We start from the raw sequence: 20,535 nt of genomic DNA, 5'->3' as shown, positions 1-20,535 counted from the left end.
GTTAAGTCCCTTGTACAAATACCCAACCTTTAAAAATGCCCTAGGCATTATAAATATATCTTTCATGAATATAGCTGCAACAGTTCTAAAAATAGCTTTTAGGAGGAAAAAAAAAATTCTTTCAAGCCATTGTTTTATACATAACAGCAGGAAACCAAACAGAATGTCAAACCCAAAGTGATTAACACACCCAGTAATAAACATGAACATTAAGTAGCAAGTCTTGCAAATGAAATTCATTTTTTTGACATTAGCTTAGAGTCTATGGTTTAGCCCTAGATCTATGGCCAGAGATGATTCCAGGGCACCCATATTCAAAAAGTAATTCGAGGGCTACAGGGCTAAAATTCGCCTTTTAGATGAGTGTAAACAGACACGTTCAGGACTGGCCCTGGGAGGGAGGTATTACCATCCAGCACCCTGAGAGTTTCCTCCAGGCTCCACCCTGACCCCAAATATGCCATTTCACACAGCCAGTTCCAGACCACTGCTCACAGGTGAAGTCCAGGTTGCCCCAAAGGCAGAAGGAAAGGCCAACAAATTCCAGTAACTTTGGCAATAGTGACCTAACTCAAGGATGTGAAAAGACTAAGAGCCCTTCACAATGTGGTACCTGGTATTTTATTGGTTTAAATATGTATTTAGCACTCTCAATAAAGCTTACCCATCTCTCCAAATAACAGAGCTTATAGGGTCACAACATTCTGTGTTCTGTGGCCTCACAGGTTCAAGTCCAGAACCACTGTTTCTTGAAATAATAACTACTTTCTATGAATATTTTTCTGCCCATTAAACCCCAAATAAATCTTGTGATTTGCAGACATTCTATTTAATAATTCAATATGGAATTATCTCAATTGGCTTCATAATAAATGAGATCCTAAACTCATGAAATGGTAGACAGAAAGCTAAATATGAAAAAAAAATCTTGAAACACTGAAGGTATAAGCTAAAGGAATCTTATTCTTAATTTTCTAATGTGAATAAATGATCAAGACCAAATTCCTGTGCCAAGGCCAGGCGAACCCTTAATAAGCAGCAAAGGAGAGAAGGAAGAGAAAAGGAAAGCCAAACTTATAATGTGGGTCACAAGTGATTTTCTCATCATTTTTCTTTATTCTTTATGAGTAGAACTGGAGGGGGGATTTAAGTCACTAATACTGGCTAATTTTCTTCTACAACAAATGTAATTCACATTTCCACGTTCTTGTCCTGAAAAAATGGCAATTGTTCTAGGATTCAGCATATCTAATACTTTGGGCTAGAATCCTTGGAAACTCCTAAGACATTTATTTCTAAGTAGAATCTTTAAATAAATTACAAAGGGTCATGCATGAAATGGATATACTTATGGAGGTAACTTAAATACTTTGCAAATCAGCAACAAACTAGAAAATGTAAGAAAGACATATCTCACTTTTTACCTTATTTTGATCTGTCCAGTAAAAGAAAAATCCCTGAGGGTCAGTCCTCAAAATAATTGGAGTGACAATAGTGGAGTCCTAGAAATATAAGAAAAAACACAAATATCAACATATATCATTGTAGGAAGTCCTACCCAGGAGTTACTTAGCAAGTAATAGTTGTTATGAGTTTCTCAAGGGTCAGCAATTATTAGTAAAAGTTTCAAAAAACTAGACATGGCATCCTCACTTCACAGCATTATTAATTACATAACTAAGCTTCTTTACTAATAATTAGAATATCTGTGCATTACTTATAAAAGAAAAGCCCAGGTACGCACATATTTATGAAGACAAATTGACATGTTTTCTATTCAAAGCTCTAATTTTCCAAATAATTTTAATATTAAACATCATTACATATTTTATATGATTAAAATTAATTAAAATCCATGCTTGAAGGTAATATTTTAAATTACATTTGTTCTATAAAATTATTTTTTATTGTACTAAAGAGAGTAAACATATTATTTGGGCATTGCTGTTTCCAAGGTAACAATAAATAAGGCCATGGTCTACATTTTCAGAAAGATATACACAAAATTGTTGCAAATTTAAATTTCACAAGATGAAATAAAACATCATAGACAAATAGTCTTCGGGAGTTTAAAGCATGTACATTATAAAGCAAAAACAGCATGCACTGTAATTATAATATTAAACATTTCTAAAATATGTGTTCTTTTCTTTTGGCAATTTTCAGAAAGGCATACCATCTGCACGAGAAAACACATGTCACTGGATATGGATTTTTATACTGAAATACTTGGTTGGGCCTTTGCAGGAATTACATTTTTTAAAGGAGACATAAATTACCTGTTTATTTCAACTATTTCATACACATTGTAACTAAAGTATGGCATATCATCTATCTGATCAAAGACACTTATAATGAAAATTAGAACTTGCAGAAATAATTTTGGAATTGGGGACTGTTTTCCTGATGGGAAGAGTAGATCAATGTTTTTAGTCCACATGGTAAGTCTTATTAGAAAGCTCGGTTCTGAAGGCCATCCCCTTGGGGATGCCTGTCCCCCCTGGGTACCTCATCTTACACAGCTACAACTGAAAAAAAAAAACCATAATAATACCTACCTTAGAAGGTGTCTGTGTGAATTAAATAGGAGAATTTGGGTAAAGTACTTGAACCAAATGCTTGCCTCATAAAAACATTTATTGTTATTAACGGATTATGCTTAAAAACTGACTTATTAAAATAGCAAATGAAAGTTTATCATGGCATTCTTTTTTTATTATGGTTTTATTATACCGCTAACATAAAAATTCCTTTTTTTAAGCATAAAGTTCAGTGGCATTAAGTACATTCACACAGCTGCACAGCCATTACCACCATCCATTTCCAGAACTTTTTCATCTTCCCACATGAAATTCCACAGTCATTAAACACTAACTCCCCATTCCCTCTTCCCCAAGCCCCTGACAGTCACTACCTACTTTCTGTCTCTATGAATTTGACCACTCTTGATGCCTCACATAAGCAGAATCATACAATATTTATCATTTTGTGACCGGTTTATTTTGTGACTGGCCTAATGTGTTTAAAGGTTCATCCATGTTGTAGCAGGTGTCAGAATTCCCTTCCTTTGTAAGGCTGACTAATATTCCTTTGTATGTATACATCACATTTTATTCATTCATCCATCTGTCACTGGACACTTGAGTTATTTCCATCTTTTCACTATTGCAAAAAATGCTGCTATGCACAGATTGACAAATATCTGAGTCCCTGCTTTCAACTGTTTCATACCCAGAATGATCATACAATAGTTCTCTGTTTAAGTTTTTGAGGTCCTGCCCTTCAAAATTATCCTGATAATTTTAAGATTTATTCTTTTTTAAAAAATTTTTTGATGTTTATTTATTTTTCAGATAGAGAGAGACACGGAGTGTGAGAGGGGGAGGGGCAGAGAGAGAGGGAGACACAGAATCTGAGCTGTCAGCACAGAGCCTGACACAGGGCTCAAACTCACGAACCCCAAGATGATGACCTGAGCCAAGTTGGACACAACCGACTGAGCCACCCAGGTGCCCCTTTTAAGATTTATTCTTAACATGCAGTTTGAAAAATATCTTTTACAAGGATGGTGCTGTGGCACAGAACTTCGGCTGGAACTTCAAATTTTAAAATTACTCCTGAATGTTAAAAAAAAAAAATTGAAAACCAATTTAATACGATAATAAAAGAACAATTTTTAAAATAGTTTAAGCTTCACCTATGAGATTATATGCATAAATGTTCAGAGCAATATTTGCAATAAATCACAGCAGTATTTTCAGTTCTGTTTCATTACCCATCATCCTCTAGAGTCGGGCAAAATGAAACTTTCTGACAGGCTGCACACAGCACACATCCCCACTTCCGGTGAATCTGGAATTAGCCTGTAGTTTTAATATATCATCCTCAAATCAGTTCCTTTTCTTATCATGGTGTCTGACAAGAGCATCTGACAAGATTCTAATCGAAACCTTGGTGACAATTCACTGCAAGGGTCACAGACAATCAAATATTTAAAGTCATCAGGGCAAACCTCAAATTTATATTTTAGAACACTGTACTAGGCTGCCTCATTTGCTTCTGATACTGCTATTTCTAGCTTATTCCTTCTCCTCCTTCAAAATTAAAGCTGCCTTGTTAAATATTTTCGTGACCTCACTCTTCCGGCCATGGTTCCTCTGTTAAATGATCTTTTATCTCGTCTACCTGCTTACTTCCTCCATAATCACCCCTAACATTCCAAGATCAGCTGGAACTTGGCATTCTTGCCATCGAAGGCAGGATTTGACCCAGAAATACATGAATATCCATTTTCAATTCCACCTGCTTTTTTCCCACCTCCCACATAGCTGCAATGTCTATATTCTCCCGTACCAAAGTAGCCACTCAACCCATATCACAAGTATTCTTAATTGTCAGAACATAAGCTCTTGTTTGAAGTTTGAAATGTATGGTCATCCTTCATTTTCAAGGGAACTGCTGATGGACTGTAACTCTTTAAGCATTTTACTGCCAAAAAATGGAGACAACTCTCGGACAGTCTGTTTCTCTCCATCAGCATCCATAAGATATGTATTCCATATAAGATGGTGGTTTTCAAACTTTTGGGTCCATCAGATGTACTAAAAGGACTTGTTAAAACACAGACTGCTGGGACCCTTCCCCAGAGTTTCTCACTTGATAGATCTGGGCTGGAGTCTGTAAATATGCATTTCTTTTTTTTTTTTTTTAATTTTTTTATGTTTATTTATTTTTGAAGGAGAGAGAGACAGAGTGTGAGTGGGGGAGGGGCAGAGAGAGAGGGAGACACAGAACCTGAAGCAGGCTCCAGGCTCTGAGCTGTCAGCACAGAGCCCGACGCGGGGCTTGAACTCACGGACCTTGAGATCATGACCTGAGCCAAAGTCGGACACTTAACCGACTGACCCACCCAGGCACCCCTAAATGTGCATTTCTTACAGGACCTTAGTGCTGCTGCTGCTGCTGCTGCTGCTGCTGCTGCTGCTGCTGGTCTGGGGACCATACTTTGAGACCCACTGACATAGACTTACAAAGGGTGAGGTTTTGGGTCAGGAACACAATGATGTAAAGGCACCAGTGAGCTTAAAAGGTAGACAAACTTGTGTCTTGTAAGTATATTGTTTCTAACTAAGAATTCAACTTTAACTTGTTTATTTCAAGTTGTAAGTTTCTTTTTTCCCAATAAACATCTGCCTTGAAAAAGAGAGCACTGATAAACATACCTGTCTTAAGTTAGTAATAGTGAATAATGCACAGTAAGTTTCCATTTACTTCTCTTCATCTGATAGAAACTTACTCGCATCCCTATCTCATCAATATATCGATAGTGAGACTAATATGATATAAGAAGCTACTGCTTTGCAATTTACTTTTTTCATTATTGCCCCATGAAGGAGCCCTTTTAGACATTTATTTTCCTAATTATCCACAATGAAATTTTAATATCACAGATGTCCTATCTATTTATATGCTGTACGTGTATCTGTGTTCTATACAAAAATTAAAAAAAAAGAATAAGATATTTTTGTCCTTCAAGACCATTTTTCATTTTTTGGAGGTGATTTGGTCCCAACTGAGAATGTATGTTCTGTGCCTGCATGTCCAAGATGGACTCATGAGCCACCTGTGGCTACTGAAAACTTAGAATGTGGCTAGTTCAACGGAGATGTGCTGTATAATTTCAAAGACAAGGAATGAAAACAAGAATATACAATAGTTCATTAATAATTTTTAATATTGATTATATAATGAAAACAATATATTGGGTTAAATAAACTATATTGTTAGAATTAATTCTACCTGTTTCCTTTTACTTGTTTTACTATGGCTATTAGAAAATTATAAATTTCCTAAGTGGCTTAAATTATATTTCTACTGGGTAGTGCAGCTCTAAACTTTAAAACTCTAAAAAGGTTTCTTCTTAATAGGGAAACGTTTTTCACAAAGCAAAGCACATTTGGTCAGATAATTCCATTTAGCAAGTTTTGGGTTTTTTCCATGCATGCAGCTACCATCCAGTTTTAACATCTAAGTAGTACAAAATAAATCTAGTTGTTTCTCTAAGTGTCAATTCTTCGAATATCTGAATAAAGCCATTATGTTGCTGCCCTCTGAGGCCATATACTTTGCTAGGTTGAGGTATATTGTGGGCTGAATTGTGCCACCCACAAAAAATGTATATGTTGAAGTCCCAACCCCCGTACCTGAAAATAACTGTCACTTTATTTGAAGACAGTCTGTACAGAGGCGATTACGTTAAAAGGCAGTCACAAGGGTGGGCCCTAATCCAATAAGGCTGGTATCCTTATAGAAAGAGGAAATTTGGACACAGACACGTACAGAGAGAAGATGATGTAGAGACCCTGGGAGAAGACAGCCATCCACCATCCAGAACAGAGGACTGAACAGATACTTCCCACATGGCCCTCAAGGAAGGAACCAGTTCTGCACCCTGATCTCAGATTTGTAGCCTCCAAAATTGTGAAAATATACATTTCTGTTGTTTAAGCCCCCCCAGTCTGTTGTACTTTGTTACAGGAGCCCAAGCAAACTAGTGCAAAGAGTAACCCTAAACCTTAAGATGAATGTCAAGGACCAGTCCACAGACCCACAGCTTATTCCTTAGTACCATTAGCAGAAAGTCTATTGGCCAGCGTTGACCACAATCCTCACTCCACGGTGATTCTATGTTTTTATGCTGTTACAAGAGAACAGATAGGAATAAAGACCTGGATTTCTAAATTAATCAATATTATAGAGTCAACAAGGAGAAATGACAAGCAATGTTCCACAGGGAGTGCCCAAGACCTGCATTAGGAAAAAGTAGAGCGGAAGATGGCAAATATATACATTGTAGGGGAAACAGTTGTGTAAGGAAAAAGAGTCCTAAGGGTCATAGAAAAGCAGATGTGATCCCATCAAACATCAGCAACGCAGCCCTAACTATGAAAACAACAATTAAAATAAAACAATAGAAATGCTAAGGTGCTGGCTTAGGATCAGCGAGGTTAAACTTCTACATGCATCTGCACTGATGAGAATTTTCTTCCAGGGGTCTATACAGTGTGAAATTTCCCCCAAATAAATGAAAGCAAAGGAAGTAACGGGGTCCAGAAAAGAAGACGCAGAACAGTAGAGAGAAGCACCATTTTAGTATTTGCATTTCACCGATAGGTATGAAAATCTCTCTTAATACAATACAGGGAAAAGTTGGAAGCATATTTCTTCAAATATCACACAAGGGAACTTAAGACACTATACTACAGATTCAAACAAGAGCCCAGATTCCCAATTATCCAAGGTGCTCATTGCTTAGTGGGGACATCAGATGAAGAAACTGACCATTTTAGCAAGATACAGCTCTGGTGGGTGTAAACTGGCATCTCACTGTGGTTTGAATTTGCATTTCCCTATGACTAATGACTAATGATGTTGAACATCTTCTCATGTGCTTACTGGCCACGTATGCGTGTGGCTCGTGTGCACGCACGTGCGTGTGCCTTTGCACATGTGGTAACCCGGTCCTTTTTAAAATCAGCTAAGATTTAAATCGGTAGTTTGAATGTGAATCAGTGGTTCTGAACTGGGGCAATTTTGCAATGTCCTGAGATAATTTTGTTTGTCACCCTGGGGTCTTTGCTACTGACATCTAGTGGGTAGAGACCAGGGGTGGCGCAAAACATCCTACAATGCACAGGACAGTCCCCTACAGCTGGCGCAAAACATCCTACAATGCACAGGACAAGTCCCCTACAGCAAAGAATTACCTAGCCTCAAATGTCAATAGCACTGAGGTTTAAAAACACAGCTTAATGGCTTCCCATTGACTTTATGATAAAACCTTGCCGTGGCCTAAGCAGGCCACTTGCCATTTTGCCAGCATCACCTGAGCAACAAACTCCCAACCGGCTTATTCTGCTATGTCCTTCAAAGGACATCCTTTGATCCTTGGAATGTCCCCATGTGCTGTTCCCTTGGCCTGACACACACCCCCCTCCTCTTGTTGACCTAAGTCCTACTTATAACCCAGGTCTTTCCATAAATAGAATGCCTCCTGGGGAGCCTTCCACATTTCTTATGCTCACATGTACTTCTGTACCTTTTTCTATAGCACTTACCACCATTATAATGAAATAATTATACTTCTATTCCATTAGCATCTCTCTCCCACAATAGAATACAAACGCCATGAGGGCAGGAGCCAAACCATTTATCATCATAACTCTGCAACACTGACAAGATGTCTAGCTTGTAAGAAGCATCGATGCTTATGTTCATTATGAATACTGAATGGGTGGATGGAAAAGAAGCTAGGTACATTCTGAAAAGTATCAGTTGAGGCTGACATCTCACAGGTTGCCAGTAGCCTTGGCAAGAGAAATTTCAAAGCAGTGGTAAAGGCAGAACAAGACTTTGGAGGATTTTGTTGCGGCAAGAGAAGTCAGAGGAGACAATAACTATGTGTGGAAGTCTGGAGAACATTGTGCTGGAGTCTATGTTGGAATTTCTGTGGCTAAAAGGCATATATTGATATGTTTTTAGAGGAGCTTTGGCAGAGGGAAAATGTTCACAGATATTATCAAAGGCAAGCTAATAATAAAGTCAGCATCCAGAGAAACTGGGCAACATGGACTCCAGAACACAGAGAAGATGTGCTTTCCCAGGGACCAGAGGGAAGGTGGGAGAGTGTAGGTGGCCCCAGTAATTAAATGAAGAGTGGGGAAGGGAGGAAGTCTTTGTGAATCATTACCATAATAAAGAGAATGTTTTCACAACTATCAGTCTTTCATCTGTCACTTCCAACACATCTGAATTTCTTTAAGGAAAATTTTCACAACAATACCTGGGTACTCATGTGAGCATCTTTTTTAGAAAACGGAAGCCACTGGTAACATTCAGAAGATGGGATGTAAATACATTAAGCATCACAATTTTCAACCAATATTGAATTGCAATTTAGTACACACTCAACCTTAATTGGTCCCACAACAGCATCAGATCTGTACTGACAACAAACATTTTGCTTCTCCAACTCACACTGAGAGAAACTAAGGCCACAGAGTTCCTTTGGACTCTGGGAGATTTCTGAGAGAATGGAAGGATATAGAGCAGGGCTTTCCAACCAACACCACAGACAGTGCGTCAAGAAGGTCTCTTCAGAGCATGACCACCCTCCAGGTCTGCCTCAAGATGACATGTTCCCCTGTGTGAACCCACTGTAACCAGACACACACCAGAACACTTCCTTCATTCCACAAACATTCCCTCAGTACCTACCGAGTGCCAAGCCTATGCTCTGCCCTAGGGAAAGAAGATAAATAACATAAAGCTATAGTCCTCCAAGTGCTGTGGTCCAGTTGTAACACAGACAAGGGATATCCACCTGCCTGTACACACGTTCCTGAACCCGGCAATCTAGATCTGGCCTCTCGACTGATACTACCTTGAATTCAAGCCATTCTGCATCTTGCTTCAGGTCAGGTCACTCATCGTCTACACTCCCATCATGCCTACCAAATTTCCAAGATCAATGATTTCTGTAAGAAGCCACAGGACCAGTCTTAACGGGGATTCCAACAAAAGACAACATTTTGCAAGTATGTTGGGAAAGAAAAAGGTGGAGAAGCACATGTAATGAGTCTTGCTAGATACAAAAGTGTCACTTATCAGGCAATGGAAAAAATGACCTTTGTTTTAACGCCACTCCTGAATACCTAAATATACCATGTCTCCCTACTGAATGAGTGATAGAGAACATTTGTAGACTATAATATACACTGGCCTCTGTGCCTCAAAGTAGCAATGAGGCTTTCCTATGTTCCCATGTAACACAATGTAGACAAAAATGAACTCTGTATATACACCATACCTGTTTTTGAAAACAGTAGCCAAAAGGGATAAGTTTGTAGGGACATAAACCCCATTTGTATGAATCCTAAAATCAGGGAGATTTTGTAGAGAAGCCAAGGAATCTTTTTTAACTTGTATTGATCTGGATGGTTAAGTCTTTTATTACCAGGATGCCTGGGTGGTTCAGTCAATTAAGTGCTGGCTCTTGATTTCAGCTCAGGTCATGATCCCTGCATCGTGGGATCAAGCCCCTGCATCAGGCTCTGCACTGAGCATGGAGTCTGCTTGAGACTCTCTCTCTCTCTCTCTCTCTCTCATTCTCTCTCTCTCTCTCTCTCTCTCTCCCTCCCTCCCTCTGCCTCTCTCTCCCACTTGTGCACTCTCTCTCTCTCTCTCAAAATAAATAAAATGAAAATAAAAAGCCTTTTGTTACCTAAAGGATCCTGTTTGGGGATACCATGATAGACTGTAAAGAGAATATAACCAGAAGACTTAGTTTTAAATTTAACCAACTAGTTGTACGTCCTTGGGCAAGTCACAACTGACTAGCTTCTGTTTCCTTCTACGTAAAATGGGAATAACACTTGCCTTTTTCCTACCACTAAAGGTGGTGTTGATGACTAAACAGGGGTGAACATAAATAAATAATAACAGTGCTTTACAAGTATAACTGCCTGTGATTAGGATTCAGTCTCGATATTGAGCTCCAAAGGCAGCATTATAGCAAAACTCCATTTTACTCAAATGTAATATTGAAGGAGCAAACTCCATGGGATATAGATATCTGTTGCACATAAGGACTGAAAATCATGAAATCTTAGAACCATAAAAGACAGATCAGGCAGGGGTTAGTGAGGGAAACAGAAACCTCTCTGGAAATTTTGAACATAAAAGGATTTAATTATAGGTAATTGGACAGAACCACAAGGATTGGTGAAGTGGGCTTCAGGTTAGGCCTCCATGAATGACCCCAGAACACCACAGCTCTGACCCTTGAGGAAACCTATTGCTTTCACCACACTCAGAAAGGTAAGAATCAGGAAGGAACTCCTGGAGTCAAAAACCCAACAGCTTAGCCCAAGGCAAAGGAAGAGTAATCTGAGAACAGTGAGCAACCCCTCTTGCCATTGCCTCATTAGACCCATGGCCCTGGACATAAGCCACTTATGAACAATTACAGAAAGTAATGCTTCTGCCTTCAACACCTCACTTTCTACGGAAACAACCCCAGGAATACAGAAAGGTGGTCTCTTTCACGTATCTGCCCTTTAAATCTCATATGACTGCTTCTCATGCTGGTGGAACTTAATTTACAGCCAGAATATTAGATGCTTCCAGAGAGTCAATGTAGCTTTGGATTTCCAGATTCTGCATTTTAAAAAATTCCACTAAGAGGATGTGAAAATTGATGCTAAGTGAGACTCAACAATATCTGAGACAGAACACCTGAGAATGCATCATGGTTAGCATTTTTTTTTTTTTTTTTTAGTCTATTAGCCCACTCACTGACTTGTTCTGTGGTCTTCTGTCTCTTTTTAAGTCCATGTGGCCTCTTCTATAAAATGAATCACATTAACTTTCTCTTACCTAATTTATAAACAAGTTCCAAAGAAAATTAGATTTTTTAACAGCAAAATAATCTCCTAATTTTTTAAGTATCAATGTTATAGACTGATGTCCACTATGACTAGTTCAGGTAAAAGTGTTTCTCTTTGCAAACTGATCCATTTTCCCTGAACTTGCTCATAAAACTTTAATGCAATAAAGGAAACAAAACATGGAACTGAAAGAGCCCCTGAAATTTAAAAAAAAAAAACAGATATGGGATGCTTTTATTCTATTTTAATACTAAATGTTTTCTTATTTTATATAATAGTCTGTTTCTCCATTTACAATAATTTAGTTTCTTGACAAATATACAGATTTAGTGAACATCAATGAAGACATATGCCTAAGCATTTGTTCAGAATAGAAATTAAAGTTAAAATTTCCAAAAAAATTGAAATTAACATGTGAAGAAGATAATAAAAAAAAATAAAATATCAGATCAGAGGGGAATCAGAAGAACTCTTAAAGAATCTAGTGTTCTTTACGTGATATTTGTCAGTTTTTTACAGAAATTGATGGCTTCCTTAGGAGCTCGTGTGTAACTGATCTCAGAAACGTGTCTCCAGAGGCGCCTGGGTGGCTCAGTAGGCCAAGCCTCTGACTCTTGATTTCAGCTCAGGTCATGAACCCAGGGTCCTGGGATTGAGCCAGCATCGGGCCTCCGCACTGAGCATGGAGCCTGCTTAGGATTCTCTCTCTCACCTTCTGCCCTTCTTCCCTGCTCTTTTTCTCTCTGTCTAAAATTAGAAAAATTTTAAGAAAGAAGTATGTCTCCAGTTGCTTTCCCTGCTGATGCACAGGGGCACATGGCTTAGATTGGGGCATCAGACATGGCACAGACAGGGAAAGAGAAGCATTATGAAATCTGAGCAGGTGGAACTTATGATCTGAAAAGGCTGCATGAACCTAATATTAGCGTGGGTAACAGGAAAAGCAACATTTTCAGTCACCAAGGATGTGTTATTTAGGTGAGACCCATAGCATTAGTCAACAATTCACAATCAATCTTATTTCATTTTCTGCCGGCACTCCTTGTTCATGATAACATGAAACAATCCTGATAAAGAAACGTTTAACCACAGGTCACCAAGTTCAACATAAAAAAGGAAAATGTTCCTGTCCCATTTAAACATCATTGCAGGTAAATATAATTTGAAGCTATTTATTGATAGACTGAACTTTCAAGGGAAGTATTCAAGATATGCTAATAGCCAGAGCAAATTATCCTAATACACCACAGGTAGGAGTATCAAAGTCAGGCAAGATAAGAGAGAAAATCTAGAAGAGAAAAATAGATTCCACAAACAGCACTCTGCTGGTCTCCTTTCCTATGCCAATAACAGCCTGTAGGCATTACATTTCCTTGTTAAACTACCAGAGTTTTGTTCAACTATTTCCTCCTTCGGGGCATTTACACCTGCTCCACTTCCCAGACTTCACCTTAGGACAGATAAGGACCTAATCAAGTGCCATCTAAACAGAAGGTAAGTCACTTCTGTTGTTATTATGCAAGAGGGTTCATTCAGCAGTAATAAAAAAAAATGCTTTAGGCTGAAGAGGGTTTGTTTTGTTTTCACTGAAAATTAAAAAATCATTTTTTTTAGATCAAAAACAGGCAAAACCAACCTATAAAGTTGTAAGTCAGGCTGATTGTTACCCCTGGGAGGAGGTGTAGGGACTGGAAGGTACCACCTAGAGAGGGCAGTGCTGTTCTTGATCCAGTGCTGCATACTGGGTAGTGTTTATTTTGTGAAAACAGATCCAGCCAGACAGAAGATTTTTGTGTTTTACAGTATGCATGTTACGCTCTGATAAAAAGCTTAAAGTAGCTTTATTGGACTAGATTTTGGAAACGTTAATACTTTCATGTTTAAAGTAATTACTGTCGATGAGAAATTCACAAACGCTCTTTGGGCATTAAAAATGGACATATCTGGGCATACGTATGTGGCCCTTTAGAGAGCATCTGCCAGCTTTTCAGTCTAAAACCTGCCTCTCCCTCTGTGGGGGCCCCGTCCAGATCCACCACCTACCAGCCGGAGCCTTTTCTTCTCTATTTCCCATAACCTTTCCAGAGTGAGTGCTGCTGAATGCCCATCTCATAAGCCATTCCCCTCAGCTCCCTCATTAATCTGGTCAGTGCCCTCCATCATTCTGCTGCCATCATTTTGGAAACTGTAACTGCATATTCTACATAATGCAAATACTCTACCCAAGCTTCTGTGTAGGATGCTGGGAAATGTGCAATATACAAGCATGTTTATTCTATTATTATTAGTGATGATGATTACCTGTTTTAACTGCGGAGGTTTTGTTTGAAAGGGAGAGAATGGTGGAGAGGGGGGAGAGTGCTACTTGATTCAAAGCCATGGGGCATTAATCCAAATCCAAACCTTTGAGCTTCCACAGCCTTCTTCTCAAACAACTTAGGCAGTTGCAATTGCAACTTTTGGCTAGATTATGTTTGTGAGACAGAATGTACAAAGATTAGTTTTATACATATTTATTTTAAATATATATTCTTGCTACATTACAAGAGTTCTGTTTAAGTGTTTCCTTCTTCCAGGTGGAATATATATATGTATATATATATATATATATATATATATATATACATATATATATATATACATATATATATATATAATTTCTTTTTTTAATTTAAGTAGAAATAAAACTTCTGGATACTTTGTAAACTGACTTGCTTTACAGAGAAGGTGTCCTGCTTTTTATGTGGATTCACTTTCCCTGAAACACCTGAATTTTTTTTGAAACAGGTAAAACACTGATTTTTTTTCTTTTTCCAATTATAAAATATTAAAATCAAAGCACATAGTAAAAGGAATGAAAGGAAGGTCTGGATGTTCCCACTTGTAGAATAAAGGAGGCATCTAACATATACTGGCCACTGTGGAAAAATTCATGACCCTCTAACCATTGAGGGAACAATAATTTTTAAAAACCGTGTTTTATTAAGGGTTCCTGGGTGTCAGGCACTATACAAAACAATGCATATGCCTTTGCTCACTTAATGTTAACAGCTGTTCTGTGCAGCAGGAAATATTACAATCTTCACATTACAGATGAGGAAACTGAGGTGGAGATGTATTAAGTAACTTACAGTGACACTGGAACTTGGAGGGGGAGAGTAGAGAAAAAGAAAGAACAAACAAATGTGACACCTTTCATGTCCTAGAGGTTGTAGAACAAAGAGACAAGGTCCTGGGAGCTTAATCAGGGACACATCAGGGGCTGGGAAGAGGGGTGGGGGGGAGCCAATTGTATGGTTTTTATCCTTCCTCTTTTCCTCCACATACAAAGCAAGGCCAAACACTAGGAGAGAGAGGGCCTAGACTCATAGTCTCCTAAGCTCCCTACCTCAGATGCAGAAAGTAACCCCCCTCCACTGTCCATCTCACCAGAACTCTCCCACAATGTCCACAGTCCTTTACACCCACCTCCACCACAGGGGCTGATAATATACAAATGCAAAATAAAAGCAAGGATAAAGTTGCATCCTTTGGTATCACTGGTAAAACAGATAACCACGATAGGTCAGTCCTATATTTGCTGATCAAGTTCTGGAGGACAAGGTTTGGCCTTGATCTCCTAACTGTACACGCTACCACTAGTCGTTCAAACACTGAAGTAATTCTATATGCTCCACAGACCCTGGGGACTCGCAGCCCTCCTCATGATCAGGCAAAAGAAAGGCCAACGCCCTGGTGCAAAGGGGTGTTCTCCAGGACCCTGCTCCACCTCCATTGCCCGCTACTGTCTATTGTGATTGGTTAGTGCCTATGTCAAAGCTTTTGACTACCACTCTTAAAGCATCCACAGCCATGATGCTGGCATGTAGCCAACAGATTATGCAGGGCACTGCACCCTCTAGGTGACATCTTCCATTCCAGAGAGTGGCCAGAAAAACAGAGTAAGTGATTGTGGTGTTTTAACCACTCACAACAAGAGATAATCTCTCTACCATTCTAAGTAGCCCCATACTCATCCTTTCAAATGTATTATTATGCTTTCTAATGGGCTACTCAGAATCTATTTTATGAGTTTGCCCATCCCTCTTCTTAAAGACCAGAGGGCAGGGTTCTACAGTTTTTAAGTGAGATCCAGTATTTGAGAGATTTTAAAACTATTTCCAGCATTTAATTGTCCTCTAAACAAGGTGATGGGGATGCCCCCCTGGTGCAGGGGGCAGAGGATATTTCCCAAAGTCAAAGCCAAAAGGGAAAACCCAACAGTCTCCCCTCCTCAAAGACAGATGAGACAGCCTCTCAAAAATTTTCTCTCTTCCCTTTCCCTTTCTACTAACCCACTAGAAACAGGTGACAGTGCTGAAAATTGTTCACTGCATATAAGAAATTCAAAAGGCACATATGAATGCAAGTTAAGCTAGCCTAGGCACCAAAGACACTTGGTAAAATACGCCATTAAGATCTAAAGATTGTCCATGATTTTGTCATTGAGGTCCTTCTACTTCTTAGATAGAAAAGTAACAGCTGGATGAATTTCTCAACATGCAGAGAGATCAAATTAAAATCACAAACTTGCAATAATGTACATGGGCTGACAAGACCCTGGTAGCTATCTGCCATACTTTTTAAGTCACTTCACACACCTTATCTCAGTGATTTCAAAGTATGGTTCCCCAGACCAGTGGACTCAGCAAGACTCTATGAGAAATGCATTCTCAGACCAATCCTCAGACCTTCTGAATCAGAAACCGAGGGTGAGACCAAGCAAACTACGTGTTGCCAATCGCCCAGATGTTTCTGACACTCAAGTGTGAGAAGGGCTACTTTATCCTATTGGCTACTTCCAACTATTACAGGTGAAACAGGTACAAACAAACAAACAAACAAACAAAAGTGGCATTCTCATAGTCTTGCTCAAGAGGCCGCAAAGATTCAGAAAGGTTAAGTGATTAACCTAAAGTTACACGGCTGACTGACAAGAGAACCAGCAGGTAAACTCAAGCCTTTAGATTCAACATGTAGTTCTCTTTGTCTTTGGCACACAGTATCACTAGGATGCAGTATAATTAGCCCGATCACCTAAACTGGCTTGATTTTGGAAGGACAGATATGGGACGGCAAGAGTAGAGGGGTGACTCCTGAGGAAGATATGGGTGACCTAGGAAAGTCCGCTCCTTCTCAATCCACAGATCACCATGGAGACAGAGAGCCAAGGAACCTACAGGAGAGTTCACCATATTCCAGGTAACCTGACTCCTGGATGCAGTCTGGGTTTCTCCCTACAGAAGATCTGAGATTCCACAGGCCCTCCCTTTAGCGTGTGCACTAAAGTAAGGCTTCCCAAGAAACTCACTGCTGCAGTGCTCAGGGAGAGCGCTTCCCACCTTCTTCAGGTAGTGTCTGACTGGTGACCTCTCCAATACTCTCCTTGCATCACTTCTAATCTCTACATCACTGGTGTTCTTGATAATTTTCTGTCTCCTCCACCTACCATGTAAGGCCTATAACAGCGGAGATTCTGTCCACATTCATCACCACCCCAGAACTAGTGTATGGTCTGGCATTAGCAGGTAAGGAAGAAATACACATGCCATAAATGCACAAAATAAAAATCATCTCCTTAGATGTTCAAAACTTGTTCCATAGAAGATCTCCATTTTCAAAGTGATGCCGGCTATTTTCTTCCAAATAAGATATTCTGGAGCACCATTTAAAAGTATCACTGTGAATAAATGCAGAGCTTATGCTGGAATACCCTTCTTTATTCCGTAAAGTCTTTCTCCCTTCGGCCCTTTATTTTCTCATCACCTCAGTTCTCTCTTTGAGACTTCAAGATGGGCAAAACTGTTTTATTTGTTGCTGAACTGCATTATCTTTTGTTGTTATTGTTGTTGTTGTAAGAAAGCGGTTCATCTGTGTCCAAATTTATTGTTTAGATTCTATTCCATTTACAAAAACATCTGGTCCTTACACTGGGATGGAAGAAGAAAAGTGTAAAGTCCTCCGTAAAAGGACGTATGTTTCTATCCTTGCCTACAACATTTAATAATTGCCATTAGCTTTCAAGGAAGCTGTGGCTCATACTCCCGAGTCCCGTTTGCACTTCCAACTGGACAAAATATAGACACAGACTCACTCAGCTAAGTAATTGGATTCGGTACCTGGAATATTTAAATTGTTTTTCAGACACTGGAAAATGGCTTAAGAAGATTAAAGAAAAATACCCTGGAGGATAACAGGCTATAATTTACTAGGTGGAAAATCTTTTCAGGAGGATGAACACCTTATTCGCCTATCATTCCTCCTGTTTGAGAGATGTCTTCCTCATTTGGACCTAAATTTCCCTAGATCCTGGCAGCTCAGGTTTATCCCGGTGGGTTGTTCTTAACAAACCTTTTGAATTACACCCAGGACATATAAATTGATACGATAATGCCCTCCATCTGAAGAGTCCCATGTTTTCAGCAAGATTATTAATTTAAGTGTTTGAAGACAACGGGTTGGGGAGCGGGTGTCACTTGCAGTCCTAGGTCCAGGGCTCTTGCAAAACGCTGGAGATCCGGGTTTGGGCAAAGCTCTGCCCCACTTGGCAAAAGATGTAATAAATAAATTGTGGGGAATGCCTTGCCGGTTCTGCTTCAAGCTGCACACTCCAGCCAGCTCAGTTCTCAAAAACTAGCCCTCCCCATTTGCCCGCAGGTCCGCTGAGCACTCCTAGACCCCCCAATGCCCCCGACTTCTGCCCTCTAGCCCTTCACAGGAGTGTCCTCCCGGGCCCTTCTCAAGCCCCTCACTCCGGAGCCAGGCGCTGAAGTTTGGCATCAGCGACCACCTGTCGGCTGGACCGCTGTGTCCTCTGCCGCGTGGGCTCCCATAAAAGTGCCAAGAGGCTTAGCAATCACTGAACAGGCTCGTTCTTCGGGGCTGTCCTGTTCCTTCTGGAAAGGGAGCAATAGAGGTAATAGGGGGTGCGTCTGCGGGCGGAGAGGGGTGCGCCTGGGTCACACCCCAGCGCTCTCCAGATGGTCCCAACTTCACACTTTCCAAAAACTCTCAGGACCGTTCCCTGGCAAAAACTGCCCCTCAGGCCCCCAAGCCTGAAGAGCCTCAGGGGGCGCCTGCCAGACCCGGCAAGGATGGCAATTCCCTGACCCGGAGAGACAGGAGCGCGCGCGAAGCCGCTGCTCCCGGCCAGCCGCCTCGGCAGTGGCCACCCTGCGCGCCCCGAGGCGGCCCCGGCCGGCTCCCGTGCGCCCATTGCATAACGCGCCCCTCGCCCCACCCCCACGCCGCCCGCCCCGCGCCCTGCCCGGTGCCCCGCGCCCCCAGCCCGCCGCCTCCGACTTACATCATCCCACTTGACGAATTTGGTGCCCTTCTTGAGGCTGTCGGACACGCACACCGGCTTGAGTTGCAAAGCGTGCACTCCGGGCTGAGCCCCGGCCATCTGGGCTCATCCGGGCTCGGGGCGGCCCGGGCGAGCGCGGCAGGGACGGGGCGCGGGGCGCGGGGCTCCTTTCTCGGCTCGCGAGGCGCTTGACTCTGCTCCCCCGCCGGCCTCCCCCGGCCTCCCGGCCTCCGCACCTCCTCCGGCGCGGCTCAGCAGGCGAGGCGCACGGGGGCCAGGCGCCCGGCCATGCCTCGGGCGGGACGCGGGGTCGGGCGCCCGCGGTGGCTGCGGAGCCTCGGAGGGCACAGGGAAGCCGAGCCGGGCGGCCGAGGCTGCCAGCCGCCGCCGGGTACTGCTCCTCCTCCGCCGCCGCCTCGAAGCGCACCATTCAGCACATCCTCTATACACAGAGGGAGAGCGCGAGTGACACACGCTCCGCGCCCCCCCCCCCCCCCCGCGCTCCTTCCCCTCCTCCTTCCTCCTCCCGCCCAGCTTCCCCGCCACCCTCGCTGGCTCGGTCCCTCCTTCCCCCGGCGGCTTCCAGCCCAACTTTGCGCGCTGGGTCAGGCGCCGGGAAGCGGGGACGCAGCGGCACCTCCCGGCTCCTGGGCCCCACTGCAGCCAACGCCTGCGCCGCCCGCGCGCCCTCTGAGCATGCCCCATGCCGGGGTTGCAGGGGTGCCCGGGGTGCCCGCGAACCGCGCGTTCCCTGGGGCTTTCCGGGGAACTTGGGCGGGAGCCTGGAGTGCCTTCCGATCCAGATTGGGTGGGGAAAGGGAGCGGTTGGGAGGGATCGGAGAGGCAGCCCCTAGCGGGAGCTCTCTAGCGACGGCCACAACCCAGCTCTTTGCAAAGACATTATTTATTAGTAGATAAGAGAGCAGTAGAGAGGCTTGGCAGGAGTGCTCTTTGGGGAAACCTTGCTGCGCCTGAGGGTTTGCAGCGCGCTGGTCTTGGAAAGGGGGTGGGGCTACGGTTAAGTTGTGCTTCTGAAAAAGAAAGCCCACCCTGAGAGAAACAATGGTTTTTTGTTTCCCCCCACACACACACAGAGACAGAAGGCCCCCTCTCCTCTCCACGTGTTGTGTGTGTGTGTGTGTGTGTGTGTGTGTGTGTGCGCGCGCGCGCGCGCGTGTGTCAGACAGAGACACAGGGAGAGAGAGGAGAGACCATAGAAAAAGAGGTATCTTATGGATAGTAGACTCCTAACTTGCTCATTTAGTGACATAGGTCTAAGAATGTTTGCCCTCGCTCATTCAACAAACATTTCTCATTTATTAAAAGAGAGAGAGAGAGAGAGAGAGAGAGACCCACCAGAATGGGTAAAAATTAAGATTGATAATACCATTGTTTGATATAGAGCAACTGGAACGCTTATCCATTGCTGGAGAGAGTATAAAATAGTAAAGCCATTTTGGAGCAGTTTCCTATAAAAAGTTAAACATTAACTTATCATAAAACTCAGGACTTTCCCAAGAGAAATGAAAATAGGTTCACATAGACTTGTGTGAACAATGTGCATGGCTTTCTTCATAATAGCCCATACTGGAAACTGCATATGTCAATCAATAGGTTAATAGGCAAATAAATGATGGTATGCCCAAATGATGGAATACTATTCAGCAAATAAAAGGGAATGAGCATGCACCACAAGGATGAATGATACAAGCTTCAGAACCTACTGACAGAAACTAGATGTTA

At 41.8% G+C, this 20,535-nt stretch overlaps 1 protein-coding gene across 3 annotated transcripts in view; it reads right to left on the bottom strand.

Moving 5' to 3' along the window:
- Positions 1-19,268, bottom strand: part of PLCB1 (phospholipase C beta 1) — a 696,728-nt gene extending 677,460 nt beyond the window's left edge. For all 3 annotated transcript variants that reach the window (XM_019462545.2, XM_019462546.2, XM_019462547.2), the window contains exons 1-2: positions 18,793-19,268; positions 1,425-1,502 (exon numbers count right to left, since the gene is read on the bottom strand). In XM_019462545.2, coding sequence (XP_019318090.1) covers positions 1,425-1,502; positions 18,793-18,891 — 177 coding nt within the window. In that variant the 5' untranslated portion in view covers positions 18,892-19,268. The remainder of the gene's footprint in view (positions 1-1,424; positions 1,503-18,792) is intronic.
- Between the last annotated feature and the right edge of the window lie 1,267 nt (positions 19,269-20,535).

The sequence above is a fragment of the Panthera pardus genome, unplaced genomic scaffold, assembly GCF_024362965.1.
Source record: "Panthera pardus isolate Hobbes unplaced genomic scaffold, ASM2436296v1 HiC_scaffold_25, whole genome shotgun sequence".
Lineage (NCBI taxonomy): Eukaryota > Metazoa > Chordata > Mammalia > Carnivora > Felidae > Panthera > Panthera pardus.
Note: the sequence above shows the minus strand (reverse complement) of the source record. Positions and strands in the feature narration are given on the sequence as shown.